A 21,621-nucleotide genomic window follows, 5' to 3' on the forward strand; every position below is an offset into this window, starting at 1 on the left:
TAAAGATGATTATCCAAATATTTTGCCTTTTACTTTGATGTTTACTACTATATTGTCAATTTACCCAAATTGGTAGTGCTCTTAGTAATTTGAATATGATGCAATAGATTTCATAGACACAAGAAATATTTTCTGAGAAAGAAAAGATATTTAGTCATTATATTTATTTGCTTTTTTTGGTCATGATTTGATGGTTTTCTATTTTGGCCATTTCAGAAAATGATAGGATGTTATGTGACTATTATGGTGCCATACTGTATTTCTTTTAGATGATCATATCTAATGGGGTGGCCTGAGGTTTGATTTATGGGGCATTTCTAATTCTCCTTCAGAATAAAGTTGTTCTTCGGGCAGTTCCTCAAATTTTCCAAAGGTGGCATCTGAGATTTATCTAAACCAGGAGGCTTCTTGGCCCTCATTTTTCTTTAGCCCCAGCAATGACAAAGAGCAATGGCTGCTTCAATTGGATGTAAGAAGAACACTTAGGGTTTGTCTCAGAAGAATCAAAGATTTCAGATCTTCTGAAAGATTGTTTGTACTCTTAGGGGGTCTTAAGAGGGGTCAAATGGCTTCTAAGAGTTCCTTAGCTAGATGGTTAAGGGATTGTATTAGGGAGGCGTATGTAGTTAAGGTAAAGAGGCTCCTAGGGTTTGTAAAGCTCATTACACTAGGACTTTAGCTGTTTCTTGGGCAGAGAGGTCGAAGGCTTCCACATTGGAAATTTGCAAGGTGGCCACCTGGGCTTCTCTTCATACTTTTTCATAGTATTATCTCTTGGATGTAGTCTCTTCTACAGATTCAGCTTTTGGTGGGAGGTTGCTTGTGAGCCAGAAAAGAACAGTGAAGAAAAGAAAGACTTGTAGTTCCCACTTAGAGCTGCCAACAAGGCAAGTTGCTTTGTAGTGCACACAATGGGAGCCTATGAAGACCAATTTGGGTGTGAAAGTGGATGTCACAGGGAAGTACTGCCAACCTCCACTCTCAATGAAAGAAAGCAGCAGTGTGGAAACTAACCAGAAGTGTAAAATGAACCACAGTGAACTCTGTAGGGGGAGGCTGTTCAGCAGCTGGCATTCCTGTGAGCCTCTGCACTCTACTGAGGTCCTTAATCTGGGCGTGCTCTTAAAGAAACCAGTGTTGTTTGCATGCAAATAACTATGTTTTAGAGCAATGAGCCAAAAATGGGCTACCTTTTCGAGACAATGCTAGTAAGTGTATAGAACTTTTGATATATTTTAAATAGGTGAAATAATTTGTCTCATGTTAACAGAACTCATAAAGTTTGACAATGCCAAATTTTGAAACTGGCCATTTTAAATTCCAAACAAATATAAAAATGCCGCAATTCTCTAAAACCAAGAGCTATCTGATTAGTCTAGATTCAATGTTACTAATCCTGCCTAAAAATGATCCTTTTCGCTTCTCTATATAGGATTAAGTTTTTAAAAAATCTTTTTAATTTTGGGAGGGAAAGATTATATTATAAAGGTTATCATAATTACTTGATAACTTGTTTCCCATCTCATTATAGAATTGCTTACCAGCAAGAGAAGTCTTGGGAAGCTTATCTTTTTTTCTTTCTCATCTTGAAAATAGGCAGATGGTTTGTATAAACATCAAAGCACATTACTTTGAGTGAATAAGCATAATGTATTTGGGAGTGAAATGATAAACATAAGATAATTAACTTTTTTCATAACTCTTAAACTATAGTTACACAATGGCAGATAGTTATTTCCAGAAATAGATCTGCAAAGCTTATCCTTCAAACTAGCATTATTTTTCCAGAGAGTAAATACCTTTTAAATTAGCTGGTTTTATGAGCTATCTGTAGAAAAGTAAAGTGACATTGAGAATGCAAGTGTTGTCCCTCTCATTTGATTTAACAACTTGATCTTTATTATTTTTTCTTCTTTAAATTGTTTTTTGAATAGTAGTCCATGCATATAGTAAAACTTTTAAACACGACAAAAGAGTATATTGTGAAAATTAAGTCTTTTTCCACTCCAGTTATCTGCTTTCCCTTTCTAGAGGCAACTACTTCCATATATTCCCCATGTTAAAATAACACAAAATCTTGTCATACTATGCAGAGGTTCTTTTTTATTAACAGTTATGTAGAAACATCTCATTCTTTCTAGCAGCTGAATAGTTTTCCATTGATGCGTGTGCCATCATTTGACCAGTTACCCATCGATGGACATTTAGGGTTCTTGTTCCCTCTTCATTTGCTACCACAAACAATGATACGGCAAATTTCCTTGAACTGTCTTAATATGTGCACATGTATAGCTGTATGGTAAATTTGTAAAGTGGAATTGCCAAGTAAAAAGGTATGTCATTAAGAGGATGAAAAGACAAGCCATAGACTGAGAAAAATATTTGCAAAACACATATCTGATAAAGCTCTTGTATCCAAAATATACAAAGAACTCTTAAAATTCAATAGGAAAACAAAAATTCAATTTAAAAAATGAGCAAAAGATCTGAACAGACAACTCACCAAAGAAGATAGACAGATGGCAAATAAGCATATGAAAAGATGGTCAACATCATATGTCATCAGGGAAATGTAAATTAAAACAAGGAGATACCACTAAAAAATCCAAAACAGTCACACCACCAAATTCTGGCAAGGATGTGAAGCAATAGGAACCCTCATTCATTGCTGATAGGAATGTAAAATAGTATAGCCTCTTTGGAAGATGTTTGGTTGTATCTTACAAAGCTAAACATTGTCTTATATGAATGATCCAGTAATCATGCTGCTAGGTATTTAGACAAATGAATTAAAAACTTATGTCCACACAAAAACCTGCACACAAATGTTTATAGCAGCTTTATTCATAATTGCCAAAACTTGGAAGCAACCAAGATGTCCTTCCGCAGGTGAATGGATAAACAAACTGCAGTACATCAATACAATAGAGTATTATTCAGTGATTAAAAGAAATGAGATATCATGTCACTAAAAAAACATGGAGGAATCTTAAAGGCATATTGCTAAGTGAAAGAGAACAATGTGTAAAGGCTACATACTATGTGATTCCAACTATATGACATTCGGGAAAAAGCAAAAGTATAGAGACAGTAAAAAGATCAATGGTTCCTAGAGCGGGGGAAGAGAGGAGAAGAAGTGAACAGGTGGAGAAGAGGGGATTTTTAGAGCAATGAAATCATTCTATTTGATACAGTAATGGTGGATACATGACATTATGCATTTGGCAAAACCTATAGAACTTCACCACACAAAGAATGAACCTTAATGTAAACTATAGCCTTTAGTTAATAGTAATCTATCAATATTGGTTCATTAATTATAACAAGTGTACCACACCAATGCCAGATGTTAACAATAGGGGAAACTGAGGGGGGTGGAAGAGGGAATATATGCAAACTGTACTTTCTACTCAGTTTTTTTGTAAACCTAAAACTGCTCTAAAAACTAAAGTCTATTAATTTTGTAAAAAGGTATGGATGTTTTGAGAGAGAATGCCAAGTCAGTTTGTCATATCTATTTTGAGTGCTAATGGTATTTTTGTTATGCAGAATTGTTTTATGGCTTCTGCATTTTGTATCCTTCTGAAAAGTTGTCTCTACACAGATCTTTTGAAAAGAGGTTCCATATTTTCTTTTAATAGCCTATAGTTTCATTTTTCTTTTTTTAGAAATCTTTAATTGGTCTGGATTTTGTTTCAATGTTAGAATTGATCCTCATTTAAAATACCATCTTCTTGAAAAGACATAATAAAATACAAGCCATAGGGAAAACATTTTAGGTGAAATGGTATAACACTGATCTAAAACCTTCTCTATGTTGTGATGTGTATTGAGAAATGAAGCAGAATTCCTAAACAGCAGTCCATGGGCCCTTGGGGTTCATGAATGTGCTTTACAAGAAGGCCTAGGAATCCCCACCAGTATGTGTGAGTGACTGAGTGTGTATGTGTGTGTGTATATGTGTGTGCATGAATGCATGCACATACCATGTAGTCATATTGTGCATTTTGGATGGAGTGTTCTGTCAGTTTAATCAAGTTCTCAGAAGTGTTCACAAATCCAAAATGATCAAGAAACACTACAGTTGAGGCAAACTTTTCCTCAGAATAAACTCTGATAAAATTTCCCAAAAGGATGTTTTTATTGCCTACCAAATAGAATATTTACCTCTCTAGAGAATGTTTCCATGAACTCTGTTACTTAGGAATCATTCATGATTAAGCTCATAGAACCACATTTAGAAAAAACAAAAACACAAAAAAACCACTCATCTTCCCAATGACTATATTGCTCAGAAGCCCTACCAATAAGAATCAGTAAGATTTTGAAGTTTGTTTGTCCAGGACGTAAGGAGAAACTCACTCTTAAGATTCTTAAAATAAGAGAAAAATTATATCAAAGTATATAATTCATCATCATATATCAAGTCTAAGCGGAAAACTAAAGGTAAATGCTAACTTACTCATTTCTGATTAAATTATAAATAATAGAACCTTAATGGAAAAGTGGAAAGATTTCTTCTTGGCATATTTATTCATTTCATTTTTGTAGGTCTATTTTTTTTCCCCCATGGAAAAGGGTTTCTTAATTCTAAGAAATAAAAGTTGAGGAAACATTTCCATTTTAGGAGCTAGTGATTATTTCTTATCTGTACAAGTGTTTGTGTTTCTCCAATGAATTATTGATATACTTATTAAGAGTGTAATTTTTCCTGATATGCTGATGTTTATCCATGTACTTTTGTTCTTCATTTGAAGAAAAGAAGTATTAATGTTCTAAGGGACATCACCGGTTTTTAAATGCAGTTCTTTAGAATTTAACTTTTTAAATGAACAAGGAAATTAATATTTACTTTGTACTCTTAACTTATCCTACATTATCAACGTGAAAATGAATTAATGACAAGGATGCATGTACATCAAATATGAATATAAATAGCATACAAATTTCATAAAGTTGTATGTATGGAAAAAGAGTATATATTTTGATTCTGTTGTTGTAATGGTGACATCACCCTACATCTTGTTGACTATATTCTCTACATCTTGATATATATGTATGTGTGTATATATACTATGGATAGAGCTTTTCTACATAATTAATTTTAACCTGAATCTATTAATTACATCTAGTATGATTTGCTTTTCTTAATGTATGTTTGTGTGTTTGTTTTCTTTCCTATTGCACAGGAATTTTGGAGACATCCAATAGAGAAGTTGTATTAGAGAAACCTAGAGCAAATGAAAGCAATATTCCTTCAGAGCAATTGCTACTGGTAAAAGAGGTAAGTGAGGAAAAAAGCATGGTATTTTTTTATTCATATATAATATTATTGTCATATGACTGTGAATCCAATATGAATCAAAATGTCTTGAGTTTTACCCTTTGCCACTAAAAAAATAATTCCTGGTTGAATATTGGCTTGTAAGTTTTGGCAAAAATTGAATTTAGTGGGGACACTGCTCTCTTGCACAGTCCGTTCATGGAAGGTGCAGAGAGCTGGAAGTGAAGAGATCTTTTTTCTCAACTCATGGTCTAAACTTTGAGAATTTGTGCTGTCTATAATTGTTGAGAAGTGAGAAAATGGAGATTAAAAAAGGAAAAGAAAGAGGAAAAAAGAGTTTGAACTGGCCTCTTATTTTGGTTCGTCCAGCATATGCCTATTCATTCTCATATCCATTGCCATTCTTCTCCTGTTCTATTCTGTGTCGTAAAGAATTACATCTTCCAGGCTTCCTTGCTTTCTGGATTCTGGGAAGGTTGGCCAATGAAAGGCATTGATGGAAGACTGGAGGGTATATTTTGTAGAGAAACCAGAGCATTTCTTCCCCTCTCTCTGTTTTAGGGAATGTCTCTAGTAGTGGCTATGACTTCTTCATCTCCTCCGTGGGCCCTTCTACCAACACACAGTCCTTCCTCCATGGTTCCAGTTCCACATGGCAGGTCTGCCTTACTTTCAGCTTTGACTGGTGGTCCCAGGAACTAGACTCCCATAGACAGTTCCCTTTCTTTGTTCCTCCAGCCTGGAGTGGTAGTGGCTTCCTGCTGTATTAATATCTGTCTTGCTTCATAACCCATGTTTGGCTCCTCAAGTCTTCTATCACTTTAGTAACTAATACCCTATGTTAAAATTCTTCCTTTTGAAATACCTAGGGTAGTCTCTGATTTCTAAATGGATCTTCACTAATATACTAGGTAAACATTTAAAAAGGCAAAAGAACATAGAGTTTTAACAGAGTTTCAACCTAGAAAGCAAGGGAAACAATAAAAAAAAATGCAGTTATACATTATGCTTTAACCAAATATCAGAGTAGGTATTAAGAATACATATGTAGGTAATAGAAGAAAGAGATTCAACTGATATCTACTTTGTGCATGGAACAGCAAGCTGCATTATTTCCTCCTTCTTCTTGGATCAACTAGTAAATGTTCTCTATTCTACCCAGAATATGTATGATGCCAGACATCAGATGGGAAGAGTGGAAGTCAGCAAACAATATTTCATGAAAACAAATAGACTTCTAAGAGGAGATTTGAGTAGTAAACATTTTCAGTTTTCTTTTGAAGAGAAGCTATTAAAATCCTTGGTTTTCTATATTTTGAAAAGAGAATTCAGTTGGGCCAAGGTATTATAGTCACATATAAATTACTATGGGCAAAGATAATCATCATTGCACACACAAAAAATTGTCGCTACAGCCATGGCAATTAATGGCTATTTTTGCCAGAATATATTTTTTTCTTTTTTTTTTTAAAGATTGGCACCTGAGCTAACAACTGTTGCCAATCTTTTTTTTTCTTCCCAATCCCCCCTCCCCCCCCCCAGTATATAGTTGTATATCTTTTTAGTTGTGGGTCCTTCTAGTTGTGGCATGTGGGACGCCACCTCAGCATGGCCTGATGAGCGGTGCCATCTCCGCACCCAGGATCCTAACCGGTGAAACCCTGGGCCGCCGAAGCAAAGTGCGTGAACTTAACCACTCGGCCACGGGGCCAGCCCCAGAATATATTTCCTTGAATGAATGAATGGCTTTAATCAATAGACATGCCCTGGTGGAGAGAACAAAAAGTAGAGTTTTGTTGTTGTTTTTAACAGAGGTAGGTTCCTTTTAATGTTTCTATCATAAATCTACAATTATACCACAAGACTATACCCATGACACTTCTAAAGTTTCACTTATAAGAAAGGAGATTCTCTGAGCTGAGTAGCTTCAATTATTAGTTTTATGTAAAAATAAGAAGAGAGATGTGTTTTCAGGTTCTATGATGTTAAAGGTCCAAATAAACTTTAGAAAAGAAAGTTCAATTACAACTTAATTATAAGGATAATGAGAATGGGAGCCACTTTTTCTGATTATGAGTCATGGAATCATAGAATTTTAGCTCTAGAAAATGAATCACCTTTATTACATTTTACAGTATATATAAAAAGCATTAAATTAGTGCTGAGTGGAATGTGTGTACAAGAAAATTAAACTAATGATCATAATCTCAATAATTTTAGACTGAAAGAGACCATAGAAATCATCCAATTCAGCTCTTTTATTTTTCTAACAAAAAACCTGAGATCCAGAAAAATAAGTAATTCAGTAAGAGATATTGAGCCTAGGGTCTTCTGAAGTTCAAGTCGGTGAATTATTACTGTAAAGAAGATTACATGAAAACAGAGAAAGTTTAATTCTAAGCATAGGTTTAGCCTACTACCCACAATATTTTTAGTACTTTAGAGAGCATTAGAGGCCTTGGGGGAAATATACACACGTAAATACATTGCCACGTGAGCCAAAGACCCAAAGAAAGAAAATGAAACAACACCAGCCTGCACTCCAACCCTTCCTACTCCCCCTCCACCCAGAGCATTGCAGATCATTTTAATTCCTCATTTCCTGGAACGAAAGTAGTGCTGCTTCCCATTTTGTGGGTGGAGAAACTACATAAAATTCTAAGGAAATAAAAATCTAGAAAGGTGCAGTGGTGTGTTTTCTCTGAGAAATTTATTTCTTATTGCTATTTTTTGGCTTGCCTGGATTTCTGAGAGTGAAAAAGAAATAAAAGATTGAATATTAAATGCTGTCTTATGTTACAATACTTGTTAACAATAAACTATAAAAAAGACTATAAAAATCTAATTTAGACTTTATTAAATATATTGAATTTAAAGGTTGCTTTATGTGATAAATGGTAAGTGTAACTTTCAATTCTCATAAAGATGGTTTTATTGGACGATATTTAAGAGATTAAATTTTGAAAAAAAATTTTGATTAAATCCACTGATGAATTAAAATGAAATGTCAGTATATTACTGTGTGTAAAGAATGCACATGTTTTTGTATATTGCTTTATTCACTAGGTAATATTTTTCAGGTTATAAGAATGGCTTTTACAATTTATCAAACAATACCTATATGCAATATGCCGAATGAAAGCAGTAATTTTATATCTATAACAATTGAAACACTTGTTGCTGAGTTAAGATTAATCTAACTTCATATAAATTTATCTTTCAGACTACTTTACTAGATTTTGGCTGGAGAACTGCATTTAAAGGGGTGTCTCTTCCCATGTCACATAGTATAACAGCAGCAATTGAAGATTTTTCCACAAAAATTCTCCAACAAGAACAGAATGAAAGGTCTTCAGCTGTGAGCTATACCATGAACCTTGTAAATGTCAAGCAAGTTTGGCAAGATAGCCATGTGGTTCCTGAGGAGGACCAACCAAAGAAAATTGCAAAAGCAAGTGTCAAATGAAATTCTTTCAAACTGTAGACTTGCATAATGAGATTTTTTTCTTTCCTTTTTAAAAAGTATAAGGCTTGACGAAGGGAACCTATAGAAAAATGGTTGTCTCTTGGCAAATATTTGGTACTTGACCCAGTACCGGTTTTCCTCTCTGGTATCCATGGGCCACTGCTAGCAAAAAGGACTTAAAACTGTTGCCAACTTGTTGCCTTTTGAGTCTGAGGCAACATGAGGGGGCCTCTGTGACTTCACGGGAAGCCGGGAAAACTGCTTGCTTGGCTTATATCTTTGAATGACTCCAGGAGAAATTTAGGAGATTGAAGCCCTTACTGTCTTTTATTGATTTAGGCAACTTTTAAACCTTTATTTACACTTTAATGAACATTCAATTTCATTAGCATCAATCTTACATCTTTACATGTGCTTTGAGAGTCACAGAACATACTAGGAAAATAGGAAGTAATTACGCAAATAGATAAATACAGTTATTCACTATTAAGTCCGCAATGAGTTCAACAAGCTATGATTGAATGCTTTTAAGAGAGTTCTTAAAGTGGCCTCCTTATTCTGCTACTGCCACCCTGAGGCTCCAGAACATTCAGGGGACACCATTGACTGATCTGGAGTGGAGGCAAGTTTTGCTTTCCCATCCACCATGCCTCTTTTACCATTAAGGAGTAGATTCATAATAAGTAGTGAAAAACTAGGCACATCACTTCTGAAAGTTGCTGAATTTTGACCAATAAGAAGATGCTACATGAGTTTGTTTCTGATGCTTCTAGATTAAAGTTAAACTGATATAACTTTATTTAGATGTGATGATTAATAAAAAAATGTTTTATGAAAATTTAGCAAAATAAAATTAAAATAAGTTCAAAAGTAATACAATCATATTAATATCAAGGATACATATTTTCTGAGTTCTATTAATGACAAATCAAAGTACCGTCTTGTAAAGCTATTTCATGAGTTTTTCATAATATCTGTCTGGTAAGCATAAGTTTTGAAGGTTACATATAGGGAAGCGTTCTTTTGTTATTTCCTTATTTGACATAAAATATTTAACTTTCTACAACTGAGAAATCGATTATTATAAGCTTGTGTCATTATATTTATGTTTGATGCCAAATTCTTTATTTAGGAATTTGGCTCCCCTGTACATAAATTACATGGTGCTGTCAGAGCACAAATAACGCAGTGCTACATTTTTTTCTCCCTAGTTTTGTTCTGACATCATGGAAAAACTTGACACAATGCTTCCACTGGCTCTGGCATGCAGAGATGATTCTTTCCAGGAAATTAGAGCAAACTTTGTGGAAGCCTGTTGTAAAGTGGCAACAGCTGTCCTGGTGAGACTGCAAGAGAGAGGAAAGGAGTTTCCTTCCAAGGCACCCCTGAAAAACTTGCACACATTGCTCTCCACAGCAGTGTATGTCTTCCAGCAGTTTTCCCGATATGATCATTTGATGAAAGAAACTACTAAGAAGTGAGTGTCATTTAAATTAAGTTGACGGCCATGCTTAAAGTAATACGTAATCTTTGGATTATCACAGGAGTGAAATTTTGATGATAATATTTGAGAAGGAGAAAATAATAATTAACATGGTGAATTGTTTTCCTTTGTCTTGACAGGGAAATGTCCAAAAGGTAGAGCATGGGATATATTAAATCAGATGCATAGATAGTAAGCTAGGTATTCTTTCTAAGGCCCATTCAAAGACCCATGCTTTTTCCATACTCTAATCTGGAGCAGGTATTTTCTGCATGCTGTTATGACATGACCAAACACACCCTTCCCATTTTGTAAAGCACATTGTGCTGGCTACACCAAAGGAAAAATAAACTTGTTTTTGTCCCACATATACACAGTTGTGAAATCTGCACTTCTCTCTGTTGTTTCTAAGCCAACAGACTGTTAGGAGCTGACAGAGAGAGTACATGCCTTTCAGTCTATTCCGCTAACCAATGTAAACATTTCAGAACATCCACTTAGTTAAAAAACTATCCTTAATGTTTGAAGAGGAAGCATCTGGCAGTTTTAATTCTCATGTATTAGTAGTCTAAAAAGATGATATGTTTTCTGGATAGAGAATAAAAATGACTGCAGGTATTATTACATGGTCTTTCTGCCTATCCTTGTATTCTCTAGAAGATAGATTGGACCCTTGCAAAGGGAACGTGTCAACTTGGCAGTCCACTGTGAGCCCAAGAATCCTTTCTATATTCCTTATTCAGCCTTTGCAGTCCCTTAGTTCTGAGAGAAAGCATTAGATAGTATAATATAGATAGCTAAAGATAAAAGAAAATAAATTTGGCTTGATGTAGGATATAACCATGATATTTCTTTAATTCTCATAAGTAGTCAGATGTTGTGATTCATACTTGAATTTATAAACAAAATGTACCAGAAGTCACTGTATTTTTGTAGAATATTTTAAAAGTTTATGAGATAATTGACATCTACAAAATTACAATTTTTAAAATAAAAAGAGTGTGTTTGTGGGATGTGATAGCTTTATAAAAGTTGCTTCTGACAAATGCATGTTGTTCTCTATAATAACAATAACCTAATGCCTAAATAATGTACTGATCTCTAATAATAGGCTTACAAAGAATACTTTTATTTTTGAATGATGTATTGACAGTGCAGTTTGTCTCAAGTTGAAGTGCATATTTGTGGAACAGCAGATGTACGTTTTCAAAGGACTTACGAAACAAAGACTAGCTTTTTTTTTCTTTTTGGAAAGTGAATGTGGATGCAGACTTCAGCATTAGGAGGAAATGAATGATTGATATCTAATAATCAAAACCATTTGTAGTACTGGAGATTGTTACCTCCTACTGCACAGGCCTTAAATCTCTGTCTCTTTGATCATTCCTTCTGAACAGACCCATATTCCTGGTGCCTGTCCAACGATATCAGGAATTCATCAACACTCTACAGTTTCAGGTTACGGACTACTGCGTCAGAGTTTGTGCTACAAGCATTTTACAGGATGCTGAGAGCCACCACTGGGATGACTACAAAGCTTTTTATGAGGTGTGAAGTTAAGTTTATTCTCCCTCCTTTTTAACAAATATGTTTTACTGCCTACCTGCTTTCTGGCTAATTAGAAACATGAGCTTGGCATTACTAACACACGAAGGCTGCTAGGATAATATTTTTTAAATATTGAATTTGTACTTAGGAAAAACACTGTTTTTAAAAACCTGAAATAATTAGACATCAGAACTCTCTCCTTCTGCTTAAAAGTAAAAATAACTTAATTTGAGTTGCAAGGTTTCAGTGCTATATAATAAGTTGGAATATAATGGGATACAATGAAAACTCAGAGATAACAATGCCAAATTGCTACAGCCTTGTGGTTTTTCCAAAAGGATCAGTTATAGATATTCTTGCATTTTTTTTCTTGTTATGTATTTCCATCTGTGTTTGATAAATATTTTTTATTAAACAGCTTTATTCTTTATATTTACTTTTTCCCTGCTCATTGTATATCCTTATGTGTGTGCTTTAAGACCCATCTGATCATTTATAGCTTACCTATTTTCATTTAGCCTGTGTTTTGAAATCCCAAATTTCTACTGAATTAAAGCTTAATGATTCCCAGTGCAATGAAACCCAGGATCAATTAAAATTATTCATCATCAGGCTTCATTAGTTTCCTTTCTCGTAAATCCTCTTGATTATACATAAGCCACAATACTTGAAATTCCTTGAAGTTGATTCCAAGGCAGGGTGAAACATTTATAATATCTTAATAAAAGATAATCAGGGTTTTTAAAAAATTCATCCATCAAGCCCAGCTCCATTAGCTTTTTCAGTTTACCCTTTCCTCCAGATTGAAGCTTATGATTTTTGTTTTTCCTGATTGTCCTAATCACTATGGAGTATTGAGAAAAACAGAGTGGGATTTTATTCAATGGAGGCACTCTTGTCACGTCCCTGACACTGAAGGTTCCTGTGGCTCCATTTATGCCTGAGTTATCATCGTCGTAAATGTTACCACAACAGAGAAGAAGAGCTAAGAAGCAGCTCTTTTAAAGGACTTTCCACTTTTTCTAAGGCCATTTCATCTCCCCTTTAGAGGTCCTTCCCAGATAGCTTTTCTTTTTGCAAGAGCCTCCGTATGAGTCTTCCAAACCTGACATACTTCAAACAGCAGTGAGCAGAATGCAAACGAGAAAGTGGTATGGTGCAGCTGGTAGCCTGAGATAAGAATGAAAGTATTGGTCTTCCCCTCTCCTGGCAGCATCACAGCTTCCTTATTGCCTGGGGTAAACAGAGAGGTTGAAAATGAATCTATCTCCTGTTTCAAACTATTTCAATATGTCAGTGTACTAATGAGCAATTTTATGTTTTAATTGAAAAACAGGTATCATTTCACTGTATGTCCAACATAGGGGTATTATGTTTCTTATGCAAATAGGGAGCTAGAAGAGTTGTACAGTATAAATAATATGTGGATACATTGAGAACCTGTTATTGAAGTTACTAAGTATTTTTTTAAAAAAACAACAAATTACCATGTAACACGCAGCTCTTACATCTTATGACAAGGCTTTAGCTTCAAAGACAGAATTAACTAGATAGTTACCCTGTGATTACATGGTACTGTAGCTTCCATATACTTACATGGTCAGTAGTTACAATTTAATTGCAGAGTTAATGGTGTTATTTATGCTCAGAAAAATAAAGTGATACTGCTCTTCTATTTACCAAAAATAAGAACCTTCTAAAAATAGCACAGATTTTAAACTGTTTTGACAACTGGAGTACCTGACATGGTTTTATCCCGTTTGCTGCGCCTCTTTCTCCTCCTCTCCCCATTATTCCAACTGATTTGTAAAACAGGACTAGCGTGTTTTTGGCAGGGCTGTTTGAGAGGAAAGGATACGAGATCTGTCTGACTGGAGGTGAAGGGTAGGATAGAGATCTCCGGGGAACCTATCGCCATGTGCAGAGTGTCATAAAAAATAGTGAAAGAATTTACAAGACATAGAGCAATATATGTTCATGTTTTGATATCAAGTGAGCCCTAGATACATTATTTCCATTTTCTAAACTGTCAGCTTGAGAAAGTCGAAGAATTTGGTATCTCTCTGATGAGGTGCTGGTCAGATGGCACAATGGGTGTTCAGAGTACATGTTTAAAATTAAGCTTTTAGTATAGTTGACATCTGCTCAATTTTAGCAACAATTTTAGCGACTTATGTTTTCCAATACTCAAAGAATAAAGAATTGTCTGTTGAAAGATAATACTGAGTGGCTTATATAATAAAGCCCAGCTGCTTGTTTCCTGATATATAATCTAAATAAAAGCTCACATCTGTTTACATTATAGTAAGTCTACAAAAATAACAGATGTTTACTAGCAGAGTACTTTTGAAATGACAACAAATAGAGAAACAGGTCAGAAAAATAAATGAATCACATTTAGTTTAATGAAAACCCTTGCATACATTGATATTACACACATTTTGAAGAGAATTGTGAGAATGATGACCAGTTTGGAATGTTTTTAAGTAAACATGAAGGTTGTATTTTAAAAAGTCATGAAAATAAGTTTTTTCACTTTAGGAGAAGAAGTCTGTGTGTGCCTAAAGTTATTTTTGTTTTTCCTTTTATTGCTAAAAGGTAGCTATTAAGAAAATTGTTTTTTTATATTCTGAAAAATATGGGAAATCATGTTGGCTGTGTTATTATAACCACCCATCCACTGCCATGGAGAAAGTTAGGGTAAATCGTTCATACTGGTCATTACATCAGCTAGGGTCAGTTTTGCTTTAATTAACATACAACACGAAAAGTATGAGAAAATCAAGCTTTCAAACTCCTGTCTTACTTTAGGAAATTGTTTAAAAGCATTGTTTATCACAGGACACACAACAAAGAAAGCATTGGTGACTACAATTTTGCTGATCCACATTAATTCTGTAATTTTTTTTTATTAAATAGCTTTGATACACATCTAGTCAGGAAGTCAGAAGCCAGTGGTCCAAGTTCCTTTTAGCTTGAACTTGACCCTTTGACATTTTGATGCCCGAGTTTCCCACCCAAGGATAAAAATTCTACTCATTTCTAAACTTCATTTGAAACTATAAATTATTATTATTACAGTGATTGCAAAAGATTTTAGTAAATCAAAGAAATCACCAGAATAATAGTATGTAAGAAAAATACTAATAGAAGTATCTCATAAGAAACTATGAACTTTTGGTATAGAGAACAGATTTTTTTAGATGACATTTGTTTGAGAAATATAAGTAGTGGGCAAAGCAGAAATTTTAAGTCAAAGAGGATTACTTAGTGATAAAATGGGAAGTTTTACTAGTTTAACTTTTGATATAGTAACATAATCAGGATAATGTCTAAAGAATGCATTCTACTGTTCCTATTTCAAATAATCTTTTGATCTGGTTTGAAGAAAATGAGGTCAAACTACTAGCATACCTCCCTGAGAGCATGTTAACTAATTAATCCTTGTAAATCACTTGAGGCTACCTTCTCATTTCTGCCTGCTCCCCTTGGCCTTGGCCTCTGTCGGGTCCCCCTCTGCGGTCAGGGAAAATTTGGCACACAGAAGGGATCTGTAAGGGGGTCATAGGGAATGAGAATCTGGCCCCTTGAAGTATAACGTGCTATAAAAATACTAAGAAATGATGATATCTGCCTAGGCTTTACAAAATCTTGTAAATCAGACTACTGTAGTATCTGTTTCTAGTATTGTTATTAAACTACCTTGGATAAAATAGCATAATGTAATAATCTTCACTAGTTACCCATTCTCCTTGGTTTCATGCATGTTGATAAGGATACGGTATGCAAGTTTATTTTTGCTCCTATCATTTCATTATAATGTGAAATCTGAAACATTTATAAAATTATCTCAATGATGCTGTCTCAGAAAATATATACATACTTAATTTACATAATTAAATTTTAAAGGAATCAGCCCACCGTCTTAAACTAGCATGACTAGCAACCATAAAGCTGATTGTTTAAAAGTAAATTTTAAACTCCAGGCCAGGAGTAGGTAAATCAAGAATATACTAGGTTAAATGCTTGTGGTCTGGATTTGCACTAGAATATCTGGTTGCGTAATTGAAATAAAACATATGTTCCTTTGTCAATAAAGATGTTTTACATCTTGTCAAAAATCTTTCCTGGTCATCTAGTGTGTCAAACTCTCCAGCTATTTCCTTTCAGCCTGAACTAATTAGGTTCATAGGAAGCAAACTGATGTTTTGGAAGTCATGATTCTATTGTTTAATGTGCGGTCGTTTTGCCAGGGGGAAAGATGCTCCTTCTCGCTCCAGATGTGGCATTATTTCTTGTGGGCTCTTCATCACGATCTCTGGACCATTCTCTCCTCTAAGTTAGCCCAGGAGATTCTAGCAGAAGTGCTGGAGAAATCTTTGGGTCTACTAGCCTCCAGATATGCTCGGGCCCATCCCAGTTATAAGAGAACTCCACAGATAAGGTAATTGAAGTTGTGAAAACCGTTGCTTTTCAAGAAAACTTTTTCATCAGCTGGTATTAAGCAGAATGTAATTCTGAATCTCATGACATAACACCTTGTGTATTTAACATGCTTCTAACATCTGAAAGGAAATTGTGTTCAATTCTCCTGAGACACTCAAGTGGAAGTGTGGGACTTGAATCAAAATAACTTTGCTCTTTTTTCCTCTTAAAATTGTATAGAGAACCCACTTGTTTCTAAAAAATGATTCAAGACATATTACAATCTAGGACATATATATGCAGAAGTTAATAAATAAGATAAAGAGTGAAAATTAACATCCTGAAATGGAGAAAAAAGCAGCAGTGGTGTGATGAAGCAGTCAATGTGACTTTGAGATTCTAGGCAACCAAGGGATTTTAGTTTTAGTGTTTCTTTTTAAGCCTTTAAATAATGTAGTTAATCTTCATTAAGGAAACTCCATTGTCTGATTATTTTTCTCCTTAATATATTCTAATTACTTGTGTTCTCTTTTTATTTACTTTTTTTCCTTTGTTTTCATTATGTATTACTAAAAAGCCAGTTCAACAAATGTGAAATCACAGAAAATGAGGAGCAGCAGTCAACGGGTATTAAATTAAAGAGTGAATCATAGTCCAGTTCTGTGAGTTATCTAGGCAGTGAATATTACAAAAATGTGCTTACATGACACCAATGATTTATACGAAGAGTAGGCTTTTGTCTTATAAATATTCTGACTAATGTGATTAAGACCTGTCTTTTAGGTATAAGAATTTTTTTTCAGATCTATTTTAGGAGGAACCAAAAGACATCAGAGCTTTGTTTTTCGGCAGGAGGAATCATTTCCTGATCTCATTCTTGTAAAGTGTGCTGTATTTGAAGGGCGTTTAGGTCCTGCTACAGTGTTTCATAAATATGGTATTTTGCACAGGCTGTTTTGAATTACTCACCAAGCATTTTTTAAAACATTGAACTCTGAAGAAGAGATGGAAAATTCCTTTTGAGAGCAAAGAATATCTTCATTCTTTTCCTTACGTAGCTTAAATCACTTTTGACTATGAGGTGGCAAGTCATTATGAGATGTTTGTGAAATCAGATTTACTATGAGCTCATGAAATAGGTAGTATATTTAATTAATTAACTACACTATAGAGACTTTTGGTTTTTATTTTCTGGGTGGTTACATAAAAATGCCATGCAAAGCTAGAGTTATTTCTTGTAGTTTTTATAAGTAATATAAATAAATATTTTTATTTGAATGGTTAATCCTAAACCACCATTATTGTGGAAATCAGATTATGTGTGTGTGTGTGTGTATGTGTATATATATCTTGAATTTGTAATTGTTTAATTAGTGATTAGAATAAATGGATGCGAGCTACAATTAAACCTTTCTAAAGACAATTATTGATGCTTTTAGTATTCCCGTAGCCTCCAACTGTCGTAAAACCAAAACCCTATATGCGATTTTTATATAATATGTTATCTATTATTAATATATGTATAACTTTATTATATATATTAAAAATTTGAGGCCAAAATGTCATTTTAAAAGATCCTCAAACTTATTTGTTTTCTTGTCATTTCAAAATTTCCATCTTCCATTTCTTCAGCACTGAATTTGAGAGGAAAATAACTGAGATCTGTACAGTTTAGCCATATACCAAAATAATCTCTAAACGGATCTTTGGGTCTCTATTAAAACTCAAGAGAGATAGAAACAAGCAAATGAATTTATGAAAAAGATAAATAGTACAGCATATTTTCCACAAATTTATTAAATATTGGAAATGTCTGAAACTGTAGGCTTCTCCATTTGTCCTTCTGGTGTCATTTTTCTCATCTCCCACTTGCTGAGAGAACATTTTACCCAACCTTGTGACTTTCTTTTATAGCTTGTACTGGGTTGAGGAAAATTGTTCTGCTATCAAATTTTTACCTATCATATGTATGTGGACAATAGCAAATTTTCTTTTAGTTTGAATTCCCTTTTGTTGAATGTAATTTCAGGGAAAGTCTCTTGAGCTTCTTAAACAGAATCCTGATGGGGCAAAATCAACATATTTTTTTAAAAAGCACTCCTAAAACACTTCATTATTATAGACCACATGATTCCTAAAAATAATGGTATTATGAGTCACCTAGAAACTCAAACGCTATGATGCTTTCTATCTGTCTTTGATCTCTGAAGGTCTGTTATCCAACCAAATATTTCTATTCTTACATATATATGCTTCATATAAGAGATATGGATGATAGTGTATATACCAGGCAGAAAAACAATTTTGTTTAACATGATTTTTTCTTTTTCTTTCCAATAGACTTGATGTCACAACTATTTTAATATGCACTGAGAACATGTTATGGTCAGTTTGCACATCTGTACAGAAGCTTTTGAAGCCTCATGAGTATACAGATGATAAAATTTTTAGAATTCATACCCATTGTAATAATCTGTTTACAACATTAGTCATTTTGACTTCACCGTTAACTGAATTATATCAGTAAGTATCAAATATATTTTCTTTTTAGCTATTATGATATATAAAATAATGTGATTTAGCAAAGATATTTTCATACTACTTACTGAGTTGTGTGAAGTACCATGGAGAAATTTTTAAGCAGAATGTAATTAAGCAGAAGTGCCTTTTTGATTTTGTGAATTGGGCCATTTTATAAAACTAACACTGACGGGTTTCTTCATTCTCAAAGCAGTTTAGTCGTAATACTGTGTTATATCTCTATTGGCCAATCGTATTCAGTTGATAATGCTCCAGTACAATCAGGACCATTTTGTACTTCACTATCTGAGTTGCTTAAATGATCAAATTATATTAATGTGTTGGTTATTTTACTCATAGCTTGATATTCTATGAAAAAGAAAATCATATCTAACGGCTTTTTGCTCTTTTTAAAATATGTTTTAGTTTTTAATTTTATGTAAAGTGATTTACTCTAATAAAACTTTTAAAAAGAGAATTCTAAAATATTGGCCATTCTGGAAGAGAATGCCACATTGCCAGTTAATCTGCCATAGACTTGCATTTTTAGTATTAGGCTTCAGTGTCTGAGCTAGTAATGGCAAGTGGAAATAGAAATAAGCAATTACACTTTTACAATGTTGAAATATATTACTTAGCTAAGTAAATAGGATTGAGGGAAAGGAAAAAGATTTTGAACTACTTTTCTGTTTATTTCACTCAAATTTATAATATTATAGAAGAGGTTGGAGTAGATCTTATAATAAAACATTAATAAAATTTTGTTTAAATCCTCCTCCAAAATAGTCACTTTATCCTGAAAGACTAGATCATTACATGTTCTTAGTTTCTTGGATGGTAAAAAGTATATATATTTCTATTCCTTAGGATAAATTAGGTAAAGTATTCCTTTCTGTGACATTCTGATAAGGGTGATATGTGAATCTTGATTTTCAGTAAATTTTGAGGCTTTTGTGTTAGAAATCCTAAGCATAATTAACAACTTTGATTTCAATTTCCCTATAATTTTCACCCACTCTTTGACTTTCAACAAACCCATTGTTTACAGATTGTTTCTTCTGGCAACCCTATGGTTGAGGACTAATTTTAGACATGGAGAATTCTTTCAGAAATGGGAAGGAATGGTGAGGTAAATTGCCATAAATTTGGGATTATATACATAATAGTTCATAATCATAAAAAGCTCAAGGTCTGAAGCCCATAATAAATCCTAGTAAACTAAACTGATTTACCATAGATGAAAAAATCACCATGCTCTTAGTTCAATGGGTCACTTCATCTAAGAGGAAGGCCCTGTGAAAATCAGGAACAACGTCGACAAATTTCATGGATTGGTCATGGTGAGCAATATTGAATTTCACGGTTTGTCACAGATGAATAGAAAAATTTTAACCCCCAATGCATTTGTAAAACAAATAAATTATTATCAAAGATTGCATATTTTAATAAAAATAATGTAACATGCATTCATTATTGTTAACCTACAGCCTTTTGATACATTTTTTACCAACGATGCAAGGACTCAAATCTCTGTGATTTGTGCATTAGATATTGCATTGTAACCTCATTCAACAAATTTAAATTGCTAATTTCAACTAGGATTACAGAACATTTTACACCAAGTACTGCCTCTGGTTTTTCTTAATATAAAACATAGATAGCTATAGTGCTTTGAAGCATGAACAAAAGCCTAGATATACTTTCTTTTCTAATATTTCTCAGTTAATAAAAATTTTCACGAGTTTTATCCATTCATATTGATTTAAATTTTATGATTGTTTTCCTAGAATATAGATCTAATCTTAGAAATATATTTTGCTTTGTATTGACAAAGGAAATCTACAGGGCAGCTGTTCCTCACCAACTAGGGAAAAAATTGTAAGTGTGTTGCAAGAACCCTATTGACTTATTTAGCTTCTTTTCACAGTCAGGATATGAGGTTGTCGTATTATTAGCATTTTAGAAAAAATTATATCTCTATCTCACATTTAAAAATTAAACTGTGTGCTTTGAGGACTTGGGGAAAGAACAATCAGATGTCGATAGTATTGAATTTTTTATAAACTGCACCTGACATTTGTCACTCTATGTGATATGCCTTTTTTGAAGGTGGCCGCCTTTCTTCCAAGTAGTTCTGACAGATAAACTGAATGTATTTTCCTTTCTGAGCTTAGCGTAGGACCACTAAATTCCAGGGCAGGAATATATGATTTTAAAATCTTCACAGGAAGAATGAAACATTTTTGCAAAAATGCGTTTTCTTTTTTAACTCTCCTTTGTAGATTTCTGTTAGAATGTTGTAAAAGGAGCACTTTAGGTTTGTCCTACAGGGAAAGAGACCTGCTGAAACATAAAATATTCACCGTGTATTTTCCAAAATGCTTATCGCCTGTAGATGTTTCGTAAAGGCAGTTGCACTGCACATTCAGAAGCGTACTGAGTGCACATGCACACACATACCCAGACAGTGGTTTCATATGTTGTGTTTTGCTTGCAGAGAGTATTAGTTTTAGTTTGTATATCGCAAATTAAAAATTAATTCTTAGAATTTTAGGAAAATGCAATTTAGTTTCAATTCAACAAATGTTATTGCCTCCCTAGCCCCTATGATTAAGCACAAGGATTAAACACAAGGGGTACGGCAGTGAGCAAGATGAAATATCTGCCCTCAAGTAATTTAGGAACGTATAATTTTTAATGTTAAAATTAGATTATGTATTTGTGTGTGTGTAGACATATATATACGTCCCCAAAATGTTTTGTTGTGTCATATAAAAACCCCTAAAAGTGCAAACTTTTGAAAATTGACCGTCCCCAATGTTACAACATTTAATAACGTGCAACAATGAATTTCAGTACAAGTGCCGACATACCAAAGACTGGAGTCATCAGAAA

General features: G+C 33.8%; 1 protein-coding gene across 50 annotated transcripts in view; it reads left to right on the plus strand.

Annotated features, from left to right (window-relative positions):
- KIAA0825 overlaps positions 1–21,621 on the plus strand; it is a 372,314-nt gene that overhangs the window by 101,717 nt on the left and 248,976 nt on the right. For 27 of the 50 annotated variants that reach the window (XR_011425683.1, XR_011425670.1, XR_011425685.1 and 24 more), the window contains 6 exons: positions 5,190–5,284; positions 8,508–8,735; positions 9,962–10,227; positions 11,631–11,781; positions 16,035–16,225; positions 18,547–18,729. Coding sequence is in view for 31 of the 50 variants with exons in the window: in XM_070234529.1 (XP_070090630.1) it covers positions 5,190–5,284; positions 8,508–8,735; positions 9,962–10,227; positions 11,631–11,781; positions 16,035–16,225; positions 18,547–18,729 (1,114 nt within the window). In the remaining 19 variants the exon portion in view is untranslated. Of the gene's footprint in view, positions 1–5,189; positions 5,285–8,507; positions 8,736–9,961; positions 10,228–11,630; positions 11,782–16,034; positions 16,226–18,546; positions 18,730–19,774; positions 19,856–21,621 lie in introns of all 50 variants that reach the window. The other 23 variants (XR_002799795.2, XR_011425668.1, XR_011425667.1 and 20 more) reach the window with 1 other exon arrangement.

This window comes from Equus caballus, chromosome 14 (genome assembly GCF_041296265.1).
Source record: "Equus caballus isolate H_3958 breed thoroughbred chromosome 14, TB-T2T, whole genome shotgun sequence".
Lineage (NCBI taxonomy): Eukaryota > Metazoa > Chordata > Mammalia > Perissodactyla > Equidae > Equus > Equus caballus.